We start from the raw sequence: 18394 nt of genomic DNA on the forward strand, positions 1-18394 counted from the left end.
GGACAGTTTTGCCATCTCGTCAGCTTATGTGAATCCAGGATGCCTTCAGGAGATTAGTATTATTTATTCTATTTGCAAATCCTATCCCAGAAGCAAAGAGAGGTTATGTTATGGTTGGAATGGTAGCAGGTGTTTTGCCTTCTGCATTGTTCTCGGTTCAGCTTTAAGACTTCTGGAACAGACTCACAGCATGGCTGAGGCTGGCAGGGCCCTCTGGGCTCACCTGCCCCAAGCCCTGCCCAAGCAGGGACACCCAGAGCAGGCTGCCCAGGCCCATCTCCTGGTGGCTTTTGGAGATCTCCAAAGTAGGAAACTCCACAGCCTCTCTGGGCAGCAATGATCCATGCTCCTTCCCGAAAAGGGAGCCTCTGTTTGCTTCACTTGGTCCCTCCTGCAAGGCTGGGTAAAGCAAGCAGAACTGTGACAGTGGCGGTGGAGTTAGAATAACAATTCAACAGCAGGCGAGGAGGAGTGTGGAGCAGGTTGTAGCTGGAAAGGGTACCTGTGGTTTATTACGCAGAAGAAAAGTTGGCATTATCTGGTAAGAATTTAGCATGGCCAGCATAAACAGCAGCATTGAGTGGAAGATAACATGTTTTTGTTTGCTATTTGATCTGTGGCTGTTAGTAGGCGTGCAGTGAGTTCACCTCTGAGATCACAGCAATATTGCTGAATAAAATGGTATTGGGACTTGCACGCTCTGGGATGGTGTTTGGGCATGGCTTGAGGGACAGAGCACACCAGAAACCATTCCCATTATGGCAAGACTATACACGAAAGTAATTTTTCCCAAACTGTTTGTTCTTCCACCACTGGCCTGAGAAAGCTTGCCGCTCTAAGCATCTCCACATATGTCCGTAGTACACACATTTTGTTTCATGTCATTTCGATTTCAAGCATTCAGAAGGTATATTAGGGGTGTCTGAAGGCTGCAGGTACACCAGATGGGCTCCACAGCAGATGCAAGGCAAAGTTCTCTGCGCTGTGCTTGCAGCCAGGCTGTGTCACTTGGCTTTCAGGCCAGAGGGCAGTCCATGGCCCAGTTTTCTTTAACATTACAACATAGCCTGATGGGATGGTCACATCGGCTCCCTGAATGCAACACTGCAGGGCAGGAAGGGGACCCACTTAGCTCTGCTATATTCTCAACAATTAGTCCTTCTCTGTGAAAGAAAAAGCATTATTAAAAAGCTGATCTGTGGACCTTGTACAAAGGCATGGTAGTAAGAATTTGTCTTCTGTGCTGTAGCTCTGAGGCCAGACACGCTGTCAGGGATGGAGGTGAAGGCACCCTGGCTGTTGCCTCTGCCAACAGCTGCTGTATCCGTTGTCAGTATACCTCAGGAGTATTCTCCTTTCTTCTTTCACTCTTTCTTTATTTTTTTTCCAAGCCACTCAGAGTAGAGTAAACTGCTGGAGCACAGGTTTCTCTCTCTGTGCTTGTCTTTCTCCCGGCCCATGTTTTCCTGGCAAATCAGCTCTCCAGGTGGGGAACTACAGGCTAAGCAAAGCATCAGCTGCGAACTGTATTAGGCTTTAACTTGGTAGAATAAGGATATGTGAGAGCGACAGAACAAAACTGAAAAAGAATCATCTAGCTGTACCTTTCATTCTGCTAAGGTAAATCTAAATGCTAAGCAGAGAATTAGTATTGCTTTTGATTTGAAATTACAGTGGAGAATTCCTTTTTGGTGCCTGTTTAAAGATTTTAGGGGCTTGCTGAGAGAAAAACCTAATTCAGCTAAGCTCAGAAGAATGCTCATCAGTAATAAAAACAAAACCAATCTGTTCTTAAAAGCACTCATTTTACATGTTGGAAGGGGAGAAAGGTGCAGCAGCAGTCTTACCTTGTTTATCCCCTTGCTAAGTCAAGTATTCATTTACTGTACTGTAACAGTATTAATTAGGAACAAATTCTTGCTATTTTTCTGTCACCATTGTTTCTCAATGGCTGTGTTGTGTTAAACTGCTGTATTTTGGATTAGTGAATTTAGGTTGGAAAAGACCTTGAAGATCAACAAGTTTGATCTGATCTACCCTTCAATCCCTACATTTCAAAAAGATGGAGCTAAGACAGCTCTGATCCTATCCACCAGAAGCAGGAGGATGCTTATAGTTCTTGTACATTGTTGTCAAAGATCCTCTGGAGGAGGGCTTAGTCTTGCAAAGGCTGGACATTCTGAAATGGAGGCTGAGACTTAATTGCTTCAGCAGCAGAAGCTGAAGTTATTCAGCACTTTAAGGGATCAAGACCACATAAATGGTTACTCGCTTTCTTTGCATATTTTGTTTTAATGCTTAGATCTTTTGTCATTCTTACGTATCTCAAACAGAAGGGAAAAATATCTACCTTCTAATTTTGCTCTGCAAGCCTCATGCCTGTGGCGTCTTGTTTTGGTAGCATGCACTTGTTTTGACTGAACTAAATCTGAAAATAAAATTGCATAAATGATCGATAATTCGCTCGTGTTTATTTTTAGACTTTCTTCAAGAGAACTACCCATCCTTTGATCTAAAGGAAACTGGATATGATTGGAAGGCATGCGTGGCTGCCATAAACAGCACAATCCGCAGTCTCAGACACGACCATAAAAAGGCTACAGCTGGAATCAACCGGAGAATCTTGGCAAGGCCACCATCAAGTGAAAAGAGTCCCCCACAGAGTCCTACTTCTGTAAAGCCATGTGGAAGTGACACTATCAATATTGCAGACTGAAGATCTCTTAACAGCCAACTCAGATCTTCATTTAGCAGGTTTTGATAAATCCCACGTAGGCAGCAGCACTAAATATCATATTTCACGAGACCAAAGTTGGCAGTAGGAACCTTAAAGTCTTTGTAGAAGTAGCATTCGCGCTCCTCAGAGATGAATTCCACCATTTCCTGTAGCGGCTGTAATGTGCTGTCCCCTGAAAGCACTTTCTTTTCATGATTAAATGACAATGAAAGATTAATTTGATTACAAAAGATGGATTGCACATCAAGGCAGCAGAAGCAGACAGAGAAATGTGGAGAGGAAAGAATGGCCCTCCGTGGAGGAAGATTCATAGTCAGCTAAACTGTCTCCTTATGTGTGAGGAGGGAAATTTGCTTTGGCAGTTGGATATATTATGCAAAAATACCTAATGCAGAAAGGATTTTATTTTTATTGCATCTAGCTCATTTGTTATCTCTCTCTTTTTCCTCTTCCTATAGCAGCAGTCTTTGTTACAGGATAAGGAAAGAGACAGACAACATTGTAAGTACAGTTGGTAATTTTTTCTTCATTCTGATGTTGCTCTACAAAAACAGCATCCAGAACAAACAGCCCAGCACTTGATTCTGTTTTTTCATGAAGAAAATGGAAGAAAGCACTTCATTGAGGGACGTAGTGGTTCAGTGGCACGTCTCATCCTGTCTGATGTCTACAAGGTGCAAATGGGCTGCAGCTTTCGTCGAGCCATCTAGAGGATTTGGATCCTGATTCAGATTTAAGAAAGAATATTTGCCATCAGCTTCAAGTGATGGTCCTTCAGTTGAGACTGTATGGACACATGCTGCATGCTGTTTGTATGCGGCCAGAGATGACCAGCATCAGTGGTGCACCTTTCTCAAACTCACAATCAGAGCTTTCAATATTCAAGCGTGTGGCTCCTGGTCTACAAAGCCAGGCGTATTTGCTTTGCTGTCTGGTTAGGCTGCTGTTCTGAAGACTTGTCGTCCTGTCCTTGTTAACTTAACTCTGAAAGATGTGCAGTGATTACTCCTGCCCTTGCTTGCATTTCCGCACAGCACTAAGATTTATTAGTGGATTGAATTATTAAGATAATAATAATAAAAATCTCATTTTGAAAATTACTGGGGTGTGGGAATCCTAAAAATACATAAATAGAAACAGATGACTACATATGTATCCAATTTTACATCTGTTTCATCATTTAAGTTGAAATTGAGCAGCAGTAACTGTACAGAAGGTAATGACTTGTTTTGTTTTCTTCTTTTTTTATCAAATGAGGAAATATTTGGTATGTGGTGGGTATATTCAGTATTCAGAATGTGGTAGGTTATGACTGGCTGGCTGCCGGGTGCCTGCCAAGCTGCTCTTTCACTCCCCATCCTCAACAGGACAGGGAGAGAAAATAAAATGAAGGGTCAAGGTAAGGTCAGGGAGATCACTCACCATCATGAGCAAAGCAGACTTGATTTGGGAAGACTATTTTAATCTATTGTCAATTAAAAATAGAGTAGGGTAGTGAGAAACCAAGACAAAACTGAAACCATCTTTCTCCTTCCTCCTCTTCTTCCTTCTTGGTAGGCTCAACTTAAGTCTTTATTCTTCTACCTCCTTCCCCTGAGTGGTGCAGGTGAATGGGGAATGGGGCTGCGGTCAATCCCTGACGCTTCGTCTCCGCCGTTCCTTCACAGTCCCTCCCTGCCCCTGCTCCCCGTGGGGTCCCTCCCACGGGATGCTGTTCTCCACAAACTGCTCCAGCATGGGTCCCCCATGGGCCGCAGCCTCCTTCAGGCCACATCCACCTGCTCCACTGTGGGCTTCTCCAGGGGCTGCGGTGTGGATAGCTGTGCTAGCACCTGGAGCACCTCCTCTCCCTCCTTTTCTGAACATGTTATCTGCAGGGTTGCTTCTCTCACATTTCTCACTCCTCTCACAGATTCCACACAGCATATTTTACTTTTTTTTTTTTTTTTTAACCATGTTATCGCAGCCTTAGCTTTGGCCAGCAGTGGGTCCCTTTTGGAGCCAGCTAGAGCTGGCTCTGTCTGACATGGGGCAGCTCCTTGTCTGTGCTCACAGAGGCCACCCCTGCGGCCACCATGCTACCAAAACCTTGCCACAGAAACCCGATACAATGCCTTTCCATGACGTGTCTTTTCAGCTTTAGTTACACAGCCCTCTCACGTTGGATAACTGCTGCATAAATTTGCCTTACCATCTGCATAATCTCTGAGCTTAGTCTCACACATCCAATTTTTTCATAGAAAATAGCTCCTCAGAAAGCTGACACAAAGAAACAGTTTCACCTCTGAAACTTTGGCTTCTAAATTTATGCCTGTGTACATAGCAGAGCAAGATTTAATTAGACCTGTCCACTCCAAGGCAAAGGTTCCATGTCTCTTGTTGTTGTTTCTTTGTGAGCAATAGGATAAAATAGGATATTGGTTCTCATTTTGCCTTTTATTCATAACAAACAGGCAGTTTATATTATATTATACAGTATAGGATCAGCTTTTATTGCAAGTTAGGATATGCAATGGCCTTATCAAATATGGAATTAGTACATTTCCATTGCCAGCTCCTGGCAGACATCTTCTGTAGGACTTAAGAAATAGGCTGAAGTTATCTTTTTTTTTTTTTTTTTTTTAAATAGAGACATTGTACTGCTGTTTGTCAGTAACATAAGAACTTTGGTAACAAATTCTGCTGTTACTGTTATATACAATCTTTCTTGTAAATGCCAAGAATTTTATATTGTGTGTAGATATTACTAGTTCCAAACCTCAGAAAAAAAAATACAAAAATGCTTATATTTTTTCAGTAGCTATATGAAACTTTTTCACTGTCATTCACAGATTTTAATGGTAGAACGATATATTTATTGAACAAGCTGTCTGGCACTGAAATCTGTTAGTGTGGTGCATACCTCTAGCTTCCATACTGAAAGAGAATTGAATAATTGAATAAAAGTAGAAATAGTTTTCTCGTTTCTGTTAGAAATGTATCAAATTTTGCTAACTTTTATATAATAAAATTACAGTATTTTGCTCTTCGGGAAAGTATTTTACAAATAAAACTAGCTTATAGCTCCTTGACTAAATATGTGTCTGTTTACTATTTCTTGCATCGTGGCTCTACAATTTCATCTGAAAAGATTCTTTTTATCTCCTTTCAAGCACCAGAGCCTTGAGAAGATCTGATTGAGGTGAGAGGGCTTCAAAATTCAGACGGCTTTAACTGATTGAGTAAACCAAAGAGAGCTCTTTTGGACTTGTCAGTTCCAGCTTTGTGTAAGCTGTGTGAAACAGCATTCCACAGAAGAGTGGGAGTTGGGTAAAATTGTTAAGAAATTCCTTTAAACTTGTGCATTTTTAGTAGATCAGGCCATACTCGCAGTGGAATCAGTTTCTGTATTACTCCCTTTTCAAGGAATAAAATGGCAGGAAGGTAATTGCTCCCTTGAAACACTGAAAATTCACCTTCTGTCCTCTGTCTTTGTACGGTAGAGCTGTACTCTCCTGTACAAGTTTCCATCCTCCATACAGCAGAGCTGGGCCACTCCACACATGATTCAAGTCTCAGGGTTTGAGACAGTACTTCTGCTATGCCTGGTGCCATTCGCAGCATGTATGGAAATTGGCTCTCTCAGACATGTTCAGCTTCAACAGTTTCAACTCGTCCCCTCGAACAGCATCAATACAACTATTTTCTTCAAGCATTTATTTGGATGTTTAATGGGAGTACTCACAGGGTTTTAGAATATGATGTGGAATGGATAAACATTTGTGCAGTTCTTTGCTCCTGCCTTGTTTATAGCTACGGCAACAATTATTTTATAGTTCTGGTACCGTCACTGGTTTCTTCTGTTCAGGACAAGGTACAGTGGTGTCTGCGTGAACCGAGATGGGAGCTGCTGGCTTTAAATGCCACCCGAACTGTGTAGGTATTTAGCACTGATTTATTTGTTTATTCATGAACAGTGAGGTGACATCGATAATACTAATCCACAAAAACTTCTGTGCTGGAAAGATGCTGTCTTTCTCCTGGGTAGTTGGAAGGGCTCTAGCACCACCTACCGAGGGCTGAAAGTTTTCTGAAGAACAGAAAACCTCCCCGCCTGAAAGAAATTAAATGAAAGAAACTCGATTTAGGTGCTGTTGCTGAACAATTAATGCTTCACTTCCAGCTGAGCTTCATTTTTTTTTTTTTTTAAGTTAAATATTCTAATTTAAAAAATGATCTATTTTGGCTTTGTATTTGCTTGTTCACTGAAACACAGTTTTTGTTTTAGTTGAAGGTTTACAGGTGCTGTTAGACATAGCACATAGGGCATCCATTCATGTACAGTGTTGTATGTTCAGTAAAATGTAGGGAGCAATGGAACACGAGCATCAGCGTCCTCTGATTCTTTATCATTTAGTCTGCTAGGGTGAACTTTCCGAGGGTGACATCTCCTTTGAAAGCCCCCGTCAAGGAAGAGACGTCCAGTGGCATCAGCAGGCAGGCAATTAGTTGTGTGAGGGTTTGGGAGTTCCCAAAGCTGGGCAAGGGACCACAGGTTGGCCAGGACACGTCTTTCTACTTGTAGCGTCAGGTTTCAGAATGCAAAGTAACGATATTGTTGGCCAGGAGACAGTAACAATATTATCGTGTGCTTAGCCTGAGATAGGAAGGGCTGCATTGCCATGACAGAGAGACAAACCAGTCCAAATGGAGGGGATTTTCAGCTGTGTGAGGTGGCTACATCCTGAAGGACTTTGACAGGTGAGACCTGCTGAAACGACAGGCATTCCAGCTTGGGGAAGGCTCCAGCTTGTTGAGAAGTGATAAAATGATTTGGGAAAAGGAAGGGACCTAACTGGATGTGAAATTCTGAAAAATCATCTCAGTTTGGGAGCAAAGGTTGCTAACCACAGGATGGCGTGTGTATCTCTTGTATTGAATGCCCTCAATTGCTGTGTTTTTATACTGCGTGGACTAGTACAGAAAAAGGTGCCCAATATTTTCTGCCCAGTGCCTCCCAGCATACAGAAGGAAGTCCACGTTTCTAGTTAATCCAGGCCAGAGCAAAATGGCTTGTATGTGCTTCTTACACCAGTTAATGCCTGCTAATTAACTTTTAAATTGAGTCTTGACAGAGGCTGAGTGTCAGTAGGAAACTAGATTGTTGTCTTATTCAAGTTACTCTCTAAGGTTTTGACTCTGGAGGCCATGTGAGGGTTTGGTAACAGGACCACGGGATATCATCATCTGGTCAGGCCCCTGGTAGCCAGACGAGCTTCCTACGTGCTCAGCTGTGTGAAACACTCTGTGCAACATTATGTGACTTCCCTTCTCTTCTTTTACCCAGACCATGTTTTCCCTTACTTGTGTGAACCATGAGGGCTGGTGAAGAAAGGCAAGCCTGTTTCCTTTAGCTTCAGTTTGCTTTCTGAGGTCTACATCACCACTGGACAGTGCTCAGGGGTCTTGCAAATTGAAAAAGGTAGAAGAACATTCACTTAGACCAGTCTCTCAGAACTGAGAAGAATCCGAATGATGTTGCTGTTCAAAAAATGGTAACAACAAAGGCAAGGAGGTGTTTTACTCTTTCCACAAATGGTTTGGGAGCTGGATTTCGGGAGCAGTTTTTCTATCATATCCTGCTTTGGTTCTTGGAGCTCAGAGCATCAGTCTCTGCTCAGATTTGGCAAGAAATATGCTGAAAAGAGACTGGTGTAGTTTTCTGATCTGGTTACGCAGGCAGGAAATTTCACAAGGAAAGGGAACGCTATTTAAACTGACAGAGAAAAAAGCATAAATGTATATTTGGAGTTCTTGACTGTTGCAGGCTACTGGTTTAGTGACTACAGGAAAGGAGTGAGTGGAGCAGTCAGGTGCTTGGGACATGAAAATGAAGTATTTAGGCACATTTTTATTTCCCTAATTGTCACAGGTGAAAATACTGGTAAATTATTAGTAATACATTACTGCTGTGACTTTTTCTGTTTAAATGTTTCTGTATAAAATTTATTGAGTGAGAAAAGAAAAATATAAAGAAGGTGTCTTTATTTAATCACAAAACAATAACAACAAAAAAAACCACCTACAACATCCTGCCCCTTCCTCTAGGAGATCAAAGATAACTTTATAGTGTAGCTATTTTCTCTTCCCTTTTTGCCACGACTCTGAAGGAAGTGTTAGTTTTCCATTTTATGAGCATGACCTTCTTGGAAATAAATGCAATTGCTTAAAGCAGCAGCCTATTAAAATCTGTTTGTTTTCCGCACTACAGAACTTTCCTTAAATTCCAGTGCAATAGTTTTCCATAAAACATTATTTCCATCCTCCCATGTATTTAGATTATAAGTGAGGATTCTTTTTCTGCTGTGTGATCTCATGGAGGTGCTGTTTGAGCACATTTTGTCTTTTTTTTTTTTTTTTTTTTCTTTAAGGCTGTAGCTCTATAGAGCTACACTTTCAGTGTTAGCTGGAGACAGAGATAAACAAAAGCAAATATATGTAAAATTCTTTACTTCTCTCCCTTTAGCAAGTAAGATATTTTTACATGGAGATCTTACTATGGGTTGTAATTCCCTTTTCCTTTTTATAATTGTAGCAACAGTAGCAGACACCTTTCCTATAACAAGTCAATAAGGACTGCATATTTTTTATAAAAGGAGAAACAAGCAAACAAAAGAGCCACAATGCATTGAGACCTCTTGTATTTTTGTGGCTTTTCCTAATTTAATTTTTAACTCCGCAGCTGTCTTAAGAAAGCCTTCACTTGGAAACCACCAACCAAAAACCAGTCTTGCTTAGTCTGGAAGCAAATCTATTCAAGCTTTTGCTTGGCTGTGAATTTATTAACCTGGTAACTAAGCCTGTGGCCTAATTCTGCAAGCAGCATCCGAGTGTGTAACTTTTCCATCCTATTTATGACTACTCAAAGTAGGAAAGATTAACACGTGGAAAGATGGCTGAAGTATCAGGGTCTGTGTTGGCAAATCTGAGCTTCACTCAAATTAAAAATAATAATAATACTTCAAATGGTCACAGGGACACATAGAGGGAAAGGGTGTTGTGGTCCCTCAGACAAGCTGACAGATTCAGCCATCCCACCCACCCCTGGGCATTACTCCATGGCACTGGTGTGTGTAATCTACCCACTCCACTTTGTAATTTGGCATGGGACCTTGTCCTGCACAGGGAAGTGAGTTTGCTCACGTACCCTGGACTCCGAACACCAATGGTTGAGATGTGTGCCCAAATGTAAAGGCAGAAAGAAAGACTCAGAGGCGTGATAATGGCTTATGCTGCCACAAATACCTGCTGAATATGAACACAATAATCATCAGTAAATCCTAACTGCTTTGTAAAATGCTGAAACATAATCATCAGTGCTTTGGACTACAAAGATGTTTCTTGTGTCTGTCTTAATTTCTCCAAAGAAAATCCCTGCAATTAAATGCCAGGGAAATAACAGTAACCATAAACAAAAGTCATTCGTTTGCAGAGTAGTGGGATGCTGAAACCATGACAAGAAAGCTTTCTGGGACAGTTTATTCTTGTTTCTATTTTCAACATTTGGTGCAAAGGGGGCTCCTGTGCATGAAGCCCTTCAGCACTGCAGTAATTATGTAAATTCTGGCCTTTATTTGAAGGCCTGACTCAAAACCAAATAAAACCAAAGGGAATATCTACAGATCTTTTGGGAGGTAGGTAAGATTGTTTGATGCTTAGCTACATCTTTCATTTTGTTTGGATTATATGTGATTTTTTTATTATTTTTTTAAGTAGATAGAACTATTTTGAAATAGCTTTTGTAATGAATGTGAGGTCTTCTGCCCGGGGAACAAATGCAAATACATCTCGTCCCCAGCTGCAGATCGGTTGAAATGTGGAGTCCCTAACCCCTACTTGCACACTTTGAACACTTTTTTTTTTTTTCCCCCTTTCTGCTGACAGCCTTTTAGCAGCATCCCCTCAGGAGGCTTATATTAGAAAGTGTAATATATCTTCTGTTTGGTGAATTCGAGGACGTTTAAAGAAAAAGTGCTGAAAGAAGCAGATTGCTGCTGTACACCTTGTCCTGAATCAATTTCCGAGCCCTGTGTGCCTTTTTGCTAGTGAAGCCCTGCCTGTCCCTATATCAGCATTGAGTTAAATGTCCTCTGAGCTAGAACATAGACATTTCCTTTATTTTCCTAGTGCTTCTTTGCCTTTTCCTCTATCTGCTTCCCCCTTTTCTGCCTCCACCCTGTAGCCATGACCCACTCTACTCTGTCCCCACTTTCCTGCAGAACAAACCCACCCAAATCAGCTCCAGCTTGAGTGGCTTCCCTCTGGGATTTACCTCCTTCCCAGCTTCCCAGCGTACCTGGCTAGATAAAAGTGCATTGGTTTTTGAACGCAGAGAGCTTTTTTTTTTTTGTCTTTATATGCTTTATGCTAACTTGGGAAGGTCAGCTGGGAGAGCTTTTTAAGCAAATGCAGCTTAGTGCATAGTGACTTAGTAATTTGTATTGTCTGGTATCTCCTGACTTGCATCAGAAATGAAAGAACAATAGCAGAGGCTTCAATTCCCTGGGGATGTTGCGGGCTTCTTTATTTTTTAATTTTTTTTTTTTTTTTTAAGAACATTTGTTGGTAATCTGAATGTCTTAGGAAGTTATGCTGAGATCATACATTTTAGCTGAGCTTTAGTAGGCCTTCTAACGGGAGGAAATGCACCAAAAAAGAACAGTTCTGTGCAAAGAGAGCAGCCCTTTTATGTCTGTAAAAGGCATCGCATTTTGCATGTGATCTCATGTTCTGAAGTGCACTGTGAACGTAACAGAAAATGTACCACAAAGGACTGTGTAGAAGGATACAACCTACAAGCTCCTATCAGCTATGTAAGAGAGTTTTCTTTAAGAGAGAAAATTTTATGACGGGGAGAATAAAATACCTCCAAAGCTCTCTCTTGAAGGCAACACAAATGTTACACTGCATTTAATTTCTGTATGTATTAGCCATCTCTTACACTAAAAAGAAAAAATGGATTGAAACCTTTTTTGGAGTTAAAAATGTAATGTTTCAGACATTTGTAATAGGTACCCTCCTCACTTCAGCTTTCTTGTAGCCAAAATCTGTATGCTGATGTACTGTAGAAGTGAATTCATTTCCTCACTTTTTTTTTTTTTTTTTTTTTTTTTTTTACTTTTTCCTTCCTATATTCATATGACATTTCCTGTGAGATTGTGAATCCTCTTATCTGTGTGCACCATAAAACAAATATTGGAACTGTAGGTCATTTGAAAGAAAGCCTTTCGAAGAAAGTGCTTTAATTAACATTTACTTTTATTTGCGGAGGAACCTTGAAGATCCTTTATATCCGAATATAGGTCATGGCTCACAAAGAATACCAATGATGTACTGTAAACTATGCTATTGATAAATTAGTGTCAGACTCCCAGGCATATTAAATCTGCACAATTGTGAAGCACTAATTATTTCTATTAATATCTATTACGGTAATGCGTACTGACTGCAACGGAGGTCTGAGCCTGCTGTGGGAGGTGAGGGACACGCAGCAGAGCCGGTCCTTGCCAGCCAGTGCTCACCCCCTGAGCAGGTAAGCAGTGGGCTACAGGACACAGCGTTTTCCTGCTCATAGATGGGGGAGCCTGAGGCACAAGTGCCATGCCTTGCTCTAGGTCACTCAGGAAGCCTGTTGCAAGGCTTGGTGTGGAAACCCCACAGACTTCATGCCCTATACTGGTAGGAAAACAGCGCCTCGGTTGCTTTTGTGGTGTTGAGAATGGGCAGGTCCTCAGCACGCTTGTTCCACAGAGTGTGGAGCACCAGGGAATCCCTCCCTCCCACCTCACCCACACAGCACAGAGGATGTGGAGGGGCTTTTAAGCACTTGCACTGAAGCCCTGAAGCTTGTGGGGATTTCCTTCCTCAGGCGTTGGAGATAGGAAGGGCAAAAGTAATGGAAATCTGCTAAAGACTGAAAAGAATGAGATTCCTCCTATTCTCACCATCTTCTCTAACCCCCTGGAGCAATGAATTCATTGGCAAGATAAGCCAGGTACTTTATCCACTTGGCCACACAGTCTTGGTTTGTATCCAGGGGACTTTACAGGTGTAAAATTAACCACAGGAGAGCTCTTCTATTGTTCACTGACTGCAGTGCAAACATATGGAGAACTACAAGTGAAAAATAATTAGAACAATATTTGGGTACACGCCTGTTGTCTCGTTTTATATGTACAACACATGTAAATCAGTCTTTCTTTTGTTTAAATATCTTAATAAGGAAAAGTGAAACTTCCTCCTTTAAAACATAGCTATCTCGGTGAAATGTTACCTTTTGGACATAATTTGCCTTTGAGGAGAGAACAGCTGTGTTCAGAAATGCACACAAAAAGAAAGATTTTATTACTTGGCATGAACTGGAAAATACCTTGGATTGATCCTGTGAAAATACTGTGGCAGACTTCTCTAACTTGGCTCACGGTGACTTTCAATAGCATATCTCTTAGAAAAACAATCTGCATTCGACTGATACTAAAAGGTCATGGTCCATCAGCTACGCTAAAATGTTTCTAAACCTGCCCCAATACATGCCTAGCCAATGAGCCAGGGAGACTCCTCCTGAGATTTTCTTCTATCTGGTGCAGAAAATGTGTTCTAAAGTTTACCTAGATACACGCTTATTCAGCAGATTGGAGAGTTTCCAGATTAAGCGTGTTTTTTTTTTTTTTTTTTTTTTAAATCTGCCTAATTATATCTTTTTCCTCATGAGACAGGAACAGCTGCAAAGGTGCCATTCTGATTTCTCTGATAAATAGCCTGCATTTCATTTACTTGTTAAGACCATTTAGTACTCCTGAAAGGTACCAATTTGAGAGCTGTAGAGCACCCAGCTTTATTATTACATTTTAGTGGCCAGAACAAGTATTTCACAGGCAGCTGTGCTATTAGTTTCCCCACCATGCCTGCCAATCTCAAAGAAGAGCGGAGGGATCCTCACAAATCTCCCCCTCATGTGGGAAGTGAGGCAGACTGACTGAAACTCGTGTAGGATCACAGGGGGAAAGAAATGAGGAGTAAAAGGGACAGCAATTGGGGAGAGAGAGGGGAGGAGTTGAATAGACAATGGGATAAAGTGAAGCGTGAATGTGGAAGGCAAGGATGCTCATCCAAAGAGGGAGAGGAGCACACAGCAGCTAGATGTCTACCTCGAGCTGGCAGATCTATTCCCCTCAGGCACTAATCTGTTGTCTCGGTTTTCCCCCCAGATATTTCTTCCCCACCTGATAAAACATGCTTTCCTTTTTGACAGCATTGTGGGTTTGATTGAGGATCTAGAATATCATGCTGCTGTTAAGATAGATTAATACACATATATAGCAGAGTATTTGTGTGCATAATGACTGCGGATTTCTGCCCCAGAGTTTGCCATCATAAATTAAAGTGCAACTGCTCCAAACTATTAGTAACCCACTATTGGCAGTTGCCTGGGGGACCGTTTCATGGCAATTTACATGTGCAAATATGGTATGTGTTATGTTCTAGTATTTCCTATTTTTTCTGAAGCAGCAAACAAAAAGAAACTCACAATACAAACCACTGCCTGGTTATAAATATGAAATCCATTAGGTCAATTAGTAGCAGAAGAAGGAACATTTGGGTCCATATTTGGGGTCATTATCAAATCTGCTTCTAATGCTGATGCAGTCAGCTTAGTGCAATGCCAATCCCCCAGTCTTTGTGCATGTGCATGTACGTATGCACACAGGCACAGAAAACACAGAGATCAAAGATTGGCACGTGGAAATACAACCGGGTGAGCATGTCAGTAGAATGCAGGCACAGAAAAACAGGCACATGTGAAACTTCATGTAAAACAAACAAACAAACAAGCAAACATCTTTTAAACGCTAGATTTGGAGACTGGCCTCTATTCCCTTGGCTTGACTCCCTATGGCGAACATCAGTAGGAGCAGGTTTCCAGCCCAACTGCAGCTGAATGTAGGTTTGCAGCAGCTGACAGCTCTCCCTGTAGCCTGGATTTAATTTGCATCCCCTGTGGTGGCAGGGGATGGTGCTGGCTTTTGGGAGATTAAACCCAGGGAGGGGCCTTGCTGGTAGGGTTACCAGCACACTGCAGGTGATGTGCAGGTCCACATCCAGCTGTGCGTGCATCACTGACAGCAGAAACCTGGCACTAAACTCTCTCCTTGTCAGCTGATGTAGCTTGATGTATCAAGCCTGGTCATTTGGCTTTTACTCAGTCGGGGATGAAACCCCCTTCTTCCTGGCTCCTCAGCCTGGATGGGGACAGGGATCCCCAGCTCTCTCCCTGTGCCCCCTTCCTCCATTTCAGGCAACTTCTGGAGGGAACCTTTTGCCTGGCCACCACTGGCTGATTCATTTTCCTCTTCCATTGTCTGCAGCAGGGAGAGATGGCAAAGTGTCTTAGAAACAGCAGTGCTAGAGATGATCTCAGAGTGCCGGCTGTGAGTGGAAAAAAGGCAGCAGCAGGCAGTCAGATGAGGAGGAGGAGGTCTGGGCAGCCCTGGGGCAGGAGCAGAGCATCGGGCTGCGCAGGCAAGTCCTGTGCCATCCCTTCTGGCCTGAAGGGCCTGTGCAAAGTTCAAGGGCTCTCCACAATGAAGCAGCTGGGCAACACCTGTAGGCGGTTTGCTTAAGTCCTTACTGGCTTATTTGGGGAATCTGACTGGGTGCCAGGATGGCGGCTTCTGAGGAAGTAAATACTTCAAGACAAAATACTCAAGTGTTTTGCCTAAGCTGTGTGTGCTGGCAGGGGGACCAAATAAAACAAAGCAACGCGTATGTGCGTCCAACAAGAGCCCGTCCAGACAAGATGGGAAGGTGGAGCTGAGAGAAACATCCTGAAGCTGGGGTGGAGGTGGCAGGGTGCCAGCGGGGCAGCTCTGCCCGGGCCTGCTGCCACCTCCATGGCCGCAGCCCAGGCCTGTGCGGGCTCAGGAGCCCAGGCTGGCCAAGCATCGTGTTGGCTCAGGGGACCACTGCCCCACACCAGCCAAGATCAAACCTGAAGGACCCGAATCATGGAATCACAAAATCATAAATGTTGGAAAAGCTCTCCAAGATCACCTGGTCCAACCATCCCCCTGCCACCAACGTCACCCACTGATCCATGTCCCCAAGCACCACGTCCAGCCTTTCTTTGAACACCCCAGGGGCGGTGACTCCACCACCTCCCTGGGCAACCCATCCCAGTGCCTGACTGCTTCTTCTGAGAAGAAATGTCTGCTAATTTCCAACCTAAACCTCCCCTAGTCCAATTTGAGGCCATTCCCTCTGGTCCTATCACTAGTTATTGGTGAGAAGAGGCTAACCCCAGCTCTCCACACCTTCCTTTCGGGTAGTTGTAGAGAGCAATATGGTCTCCCCTGAGCCTCCTCTTCTCCAGACCAAACACCCCCAGTTCCCTCAGCCTCTCCTCACAGGACTTGTGCTCCAGGCCCCTCACCAGCTTTGTAGCCCTGCTCTGGACACGCTCCAGGGCCCCAATGTCCTTCTTGTAGTGAGGGGCCCAAAGCTGAACACAGCACTCAAATGCAAGAATGCATGGAGCCATGTAATGTCTCTCTGCTTCTTCCTCCTCCATTATGGGCTCTCAGTTTAGAAGTACCTACTGCAAAGGACCTGGTTTGCAGCGAAGCATCCCTGCTGAGGAAGGACAGGCCACCAAGCAATGGACAGAGAGTGCCAGCCAGCAGCACAGGGAAGCAGCTGGTTAAGATGATCCTTCCAGGTGAAAGTCTGCCTTGCCCAGTAGCCCATTTGCTGGCAAAAGAAAGTCCAGCCCATGATCTGAGAGGGAATGATACAGATGGTGGAAAGAAGCTCCATGGGGTCAGATCAGGTGTTGCATTGGCTGCTGAAGAGCTCTTAGCATCAAGGTATCTATAAACATGGGAGGAAAGAAATTTGGAGGAGCCACTGCCTGCCTCCCAGCTCCACAGCCTCTGGGGAAAAAAAATAAATAAAAAAAAAATATGCAGGAATGAAATGGTTGTATCCAAGCAGATTTAAACAAGCTTTGCTTGTTATGCTTTTCCTGGACTTTATGAAACCCAAACAAGCAAAAGCTCCCCATGGTGGTGCTGTCACATACCAAACGTCCCCTCCTGCATTTCAAGGCTGTGTGAATCCTGTTTTCATTTGTAGCACTACAGTAGAATAAAGAGTCCAAAGTAAGACCAGGATGCCACTGTGTTCATCACAGTTATACATGCAGAGCGAGCTAATTAGGTGCTATAATACACAGGGTGTATTTTGGTCCTGTTTGAAAGCGCTGCCAGTCTAACCAGATCAGACAGACAAAATGTTGTGTGAGGGAGTGGGATTTACAGGCAACAGGAAGGAGCATATTCCTTTTGAATATTGCTTTTAAAGAAGGCTGGGGAGGGGAGAATGGTAGTTAAGTGAACGTGTGCTTTGAAGACAAAAAATATTTGCCAAAGTTAAGGCCCCCTTGACCTCTTGGGGTGAGAAATACCGCGACTGCTTGAGCCTGTGTGGGACTGGATTGAGGTTCTGCACCTCGTGCTGAGCCAGGGTCTTACAGATCCTGGGACTGCTGCCATCACCCATAAAAGCAGTCATGCAGAAGGCAGCTACCTTCTCATCTGAGATTTAAATCCCTTGCCTTTGGGGCCCAAAGCCCACTGGCAGCCGATAGGGCTTTCTGCCTAGGGACCTTTATCCTGATAACCCACCACATCATGACATCTGCTGGATGGGGGGACATGCTCAGTTCAGTTGGGTAGCAGGAGTTCAGGGATGTGACCACAGCTGCATGGGGAGGTATGGGTTCCCGGTGCGGCCCTGGCACCTCTGGTACCAACACAGCTTTGCAGCACAGCAGCTGTTGTGGTGACCTTCCCCTTCTCATGCTGGGTTTATAAATGTTGCCATCCAGGGCTGTGATGGAGGAGGGGTTTGCTTAGCACTGTTTAAATCCCAGGATGGCTGCAGTGAACTCCTGCCTGCAGCAAGCTTCACACTCTGTCTGCTCTTCCTGGGAGCTGCACTGCCCGTGCCTGACTCAGACTGACAGATCCCCCACTCCTCCATCCCCTGGAAGCAGGGGCAGAGCCAGGAGCTGCTGCACGCTTCCTCCCTGCTCCTGGAGCCTGGTGATTGCACCCACAGTGCTTCCCTGCTTGGCCCTGTACCAGCTATGTGTCCATAAGGGATGCCATTAAGCTCTGACCTATTCCTGTATCATCCTGAGGTCTGGGGGTAGGAATGGCTTCCTCTTCCTCTCCTGCTGACCCTCAAATTGCTGCCTTTTCATGACGCTGCCAGCATCTATTTATCTGAAGCAGAGGGAGGAGGTTCCCCTTTCCCACTTGTTTGTTGCTAAGCCTTTTGCACTTTCATTTCAGCCAAGGGGACAAGACTGCTGAAGCGTTTTCTCATCTGCTATGCCTCTCTTCAGCAATGTTATTTGCACTTAAAATGTATCCTGTTAAAACTGAAAGGTCAAATCAGGAAAGACTGTTAAATGCGAGGTGTGAGTGTGACAGCCTTGCTACCCATCCCCTCCTCGAGCTGGGACACGTGTGGCAGCACCTCCTGAGGTGCAGCTCTCCCTCCAGGCCCACCAGCAGCCCCTTCGTCCCTACTGCAAGTGGCATCACCTAGGAGTGT

The 18394-nt window shown here is 43.7% G+C and overlaps 1 protein-coding gene across 5 annotated transcripts in view; it reads left to right on the plus strand.

Annotated features, from left to right (window-relative positions):
* The window catches only part of BEND2 (BEN domain containing 2), a 28860-nt gene extending 23047 nt beyond the window's left edge, over positions 1 to 5813 (plus strand). For all 5 annotated transcript variants that reach the window (XM_084507280.1, XM_084507281.1, XM_084507282.1 and 2 more), the window contains one exon: positions 2481 to 5813. In XM_084507280.1, coding sequence (XP_084363406.1) covers positions 2481 to 2716 — 236 coding nt within the window. In that variant the 3' untranslated portion in view covers positions 2717 to 5813. The remainder of the gene's footprint in view (positions 1 to 2480) is intronic.
* The last annotated feature ends 12581 nt before the right edge of the window (positions 5814 to 18394 follow it).

The sequence above is a fragment of the Aythya ferina genome (assembly GCF_964211825.1).
Source record: "Aythya ferina genome assembly, chromosome: 1".
NCBI lineage: Eukaryota > Metazoa > Chordata > Aves > Anseriformes > Anatidae > Aythya > Aythya ferina.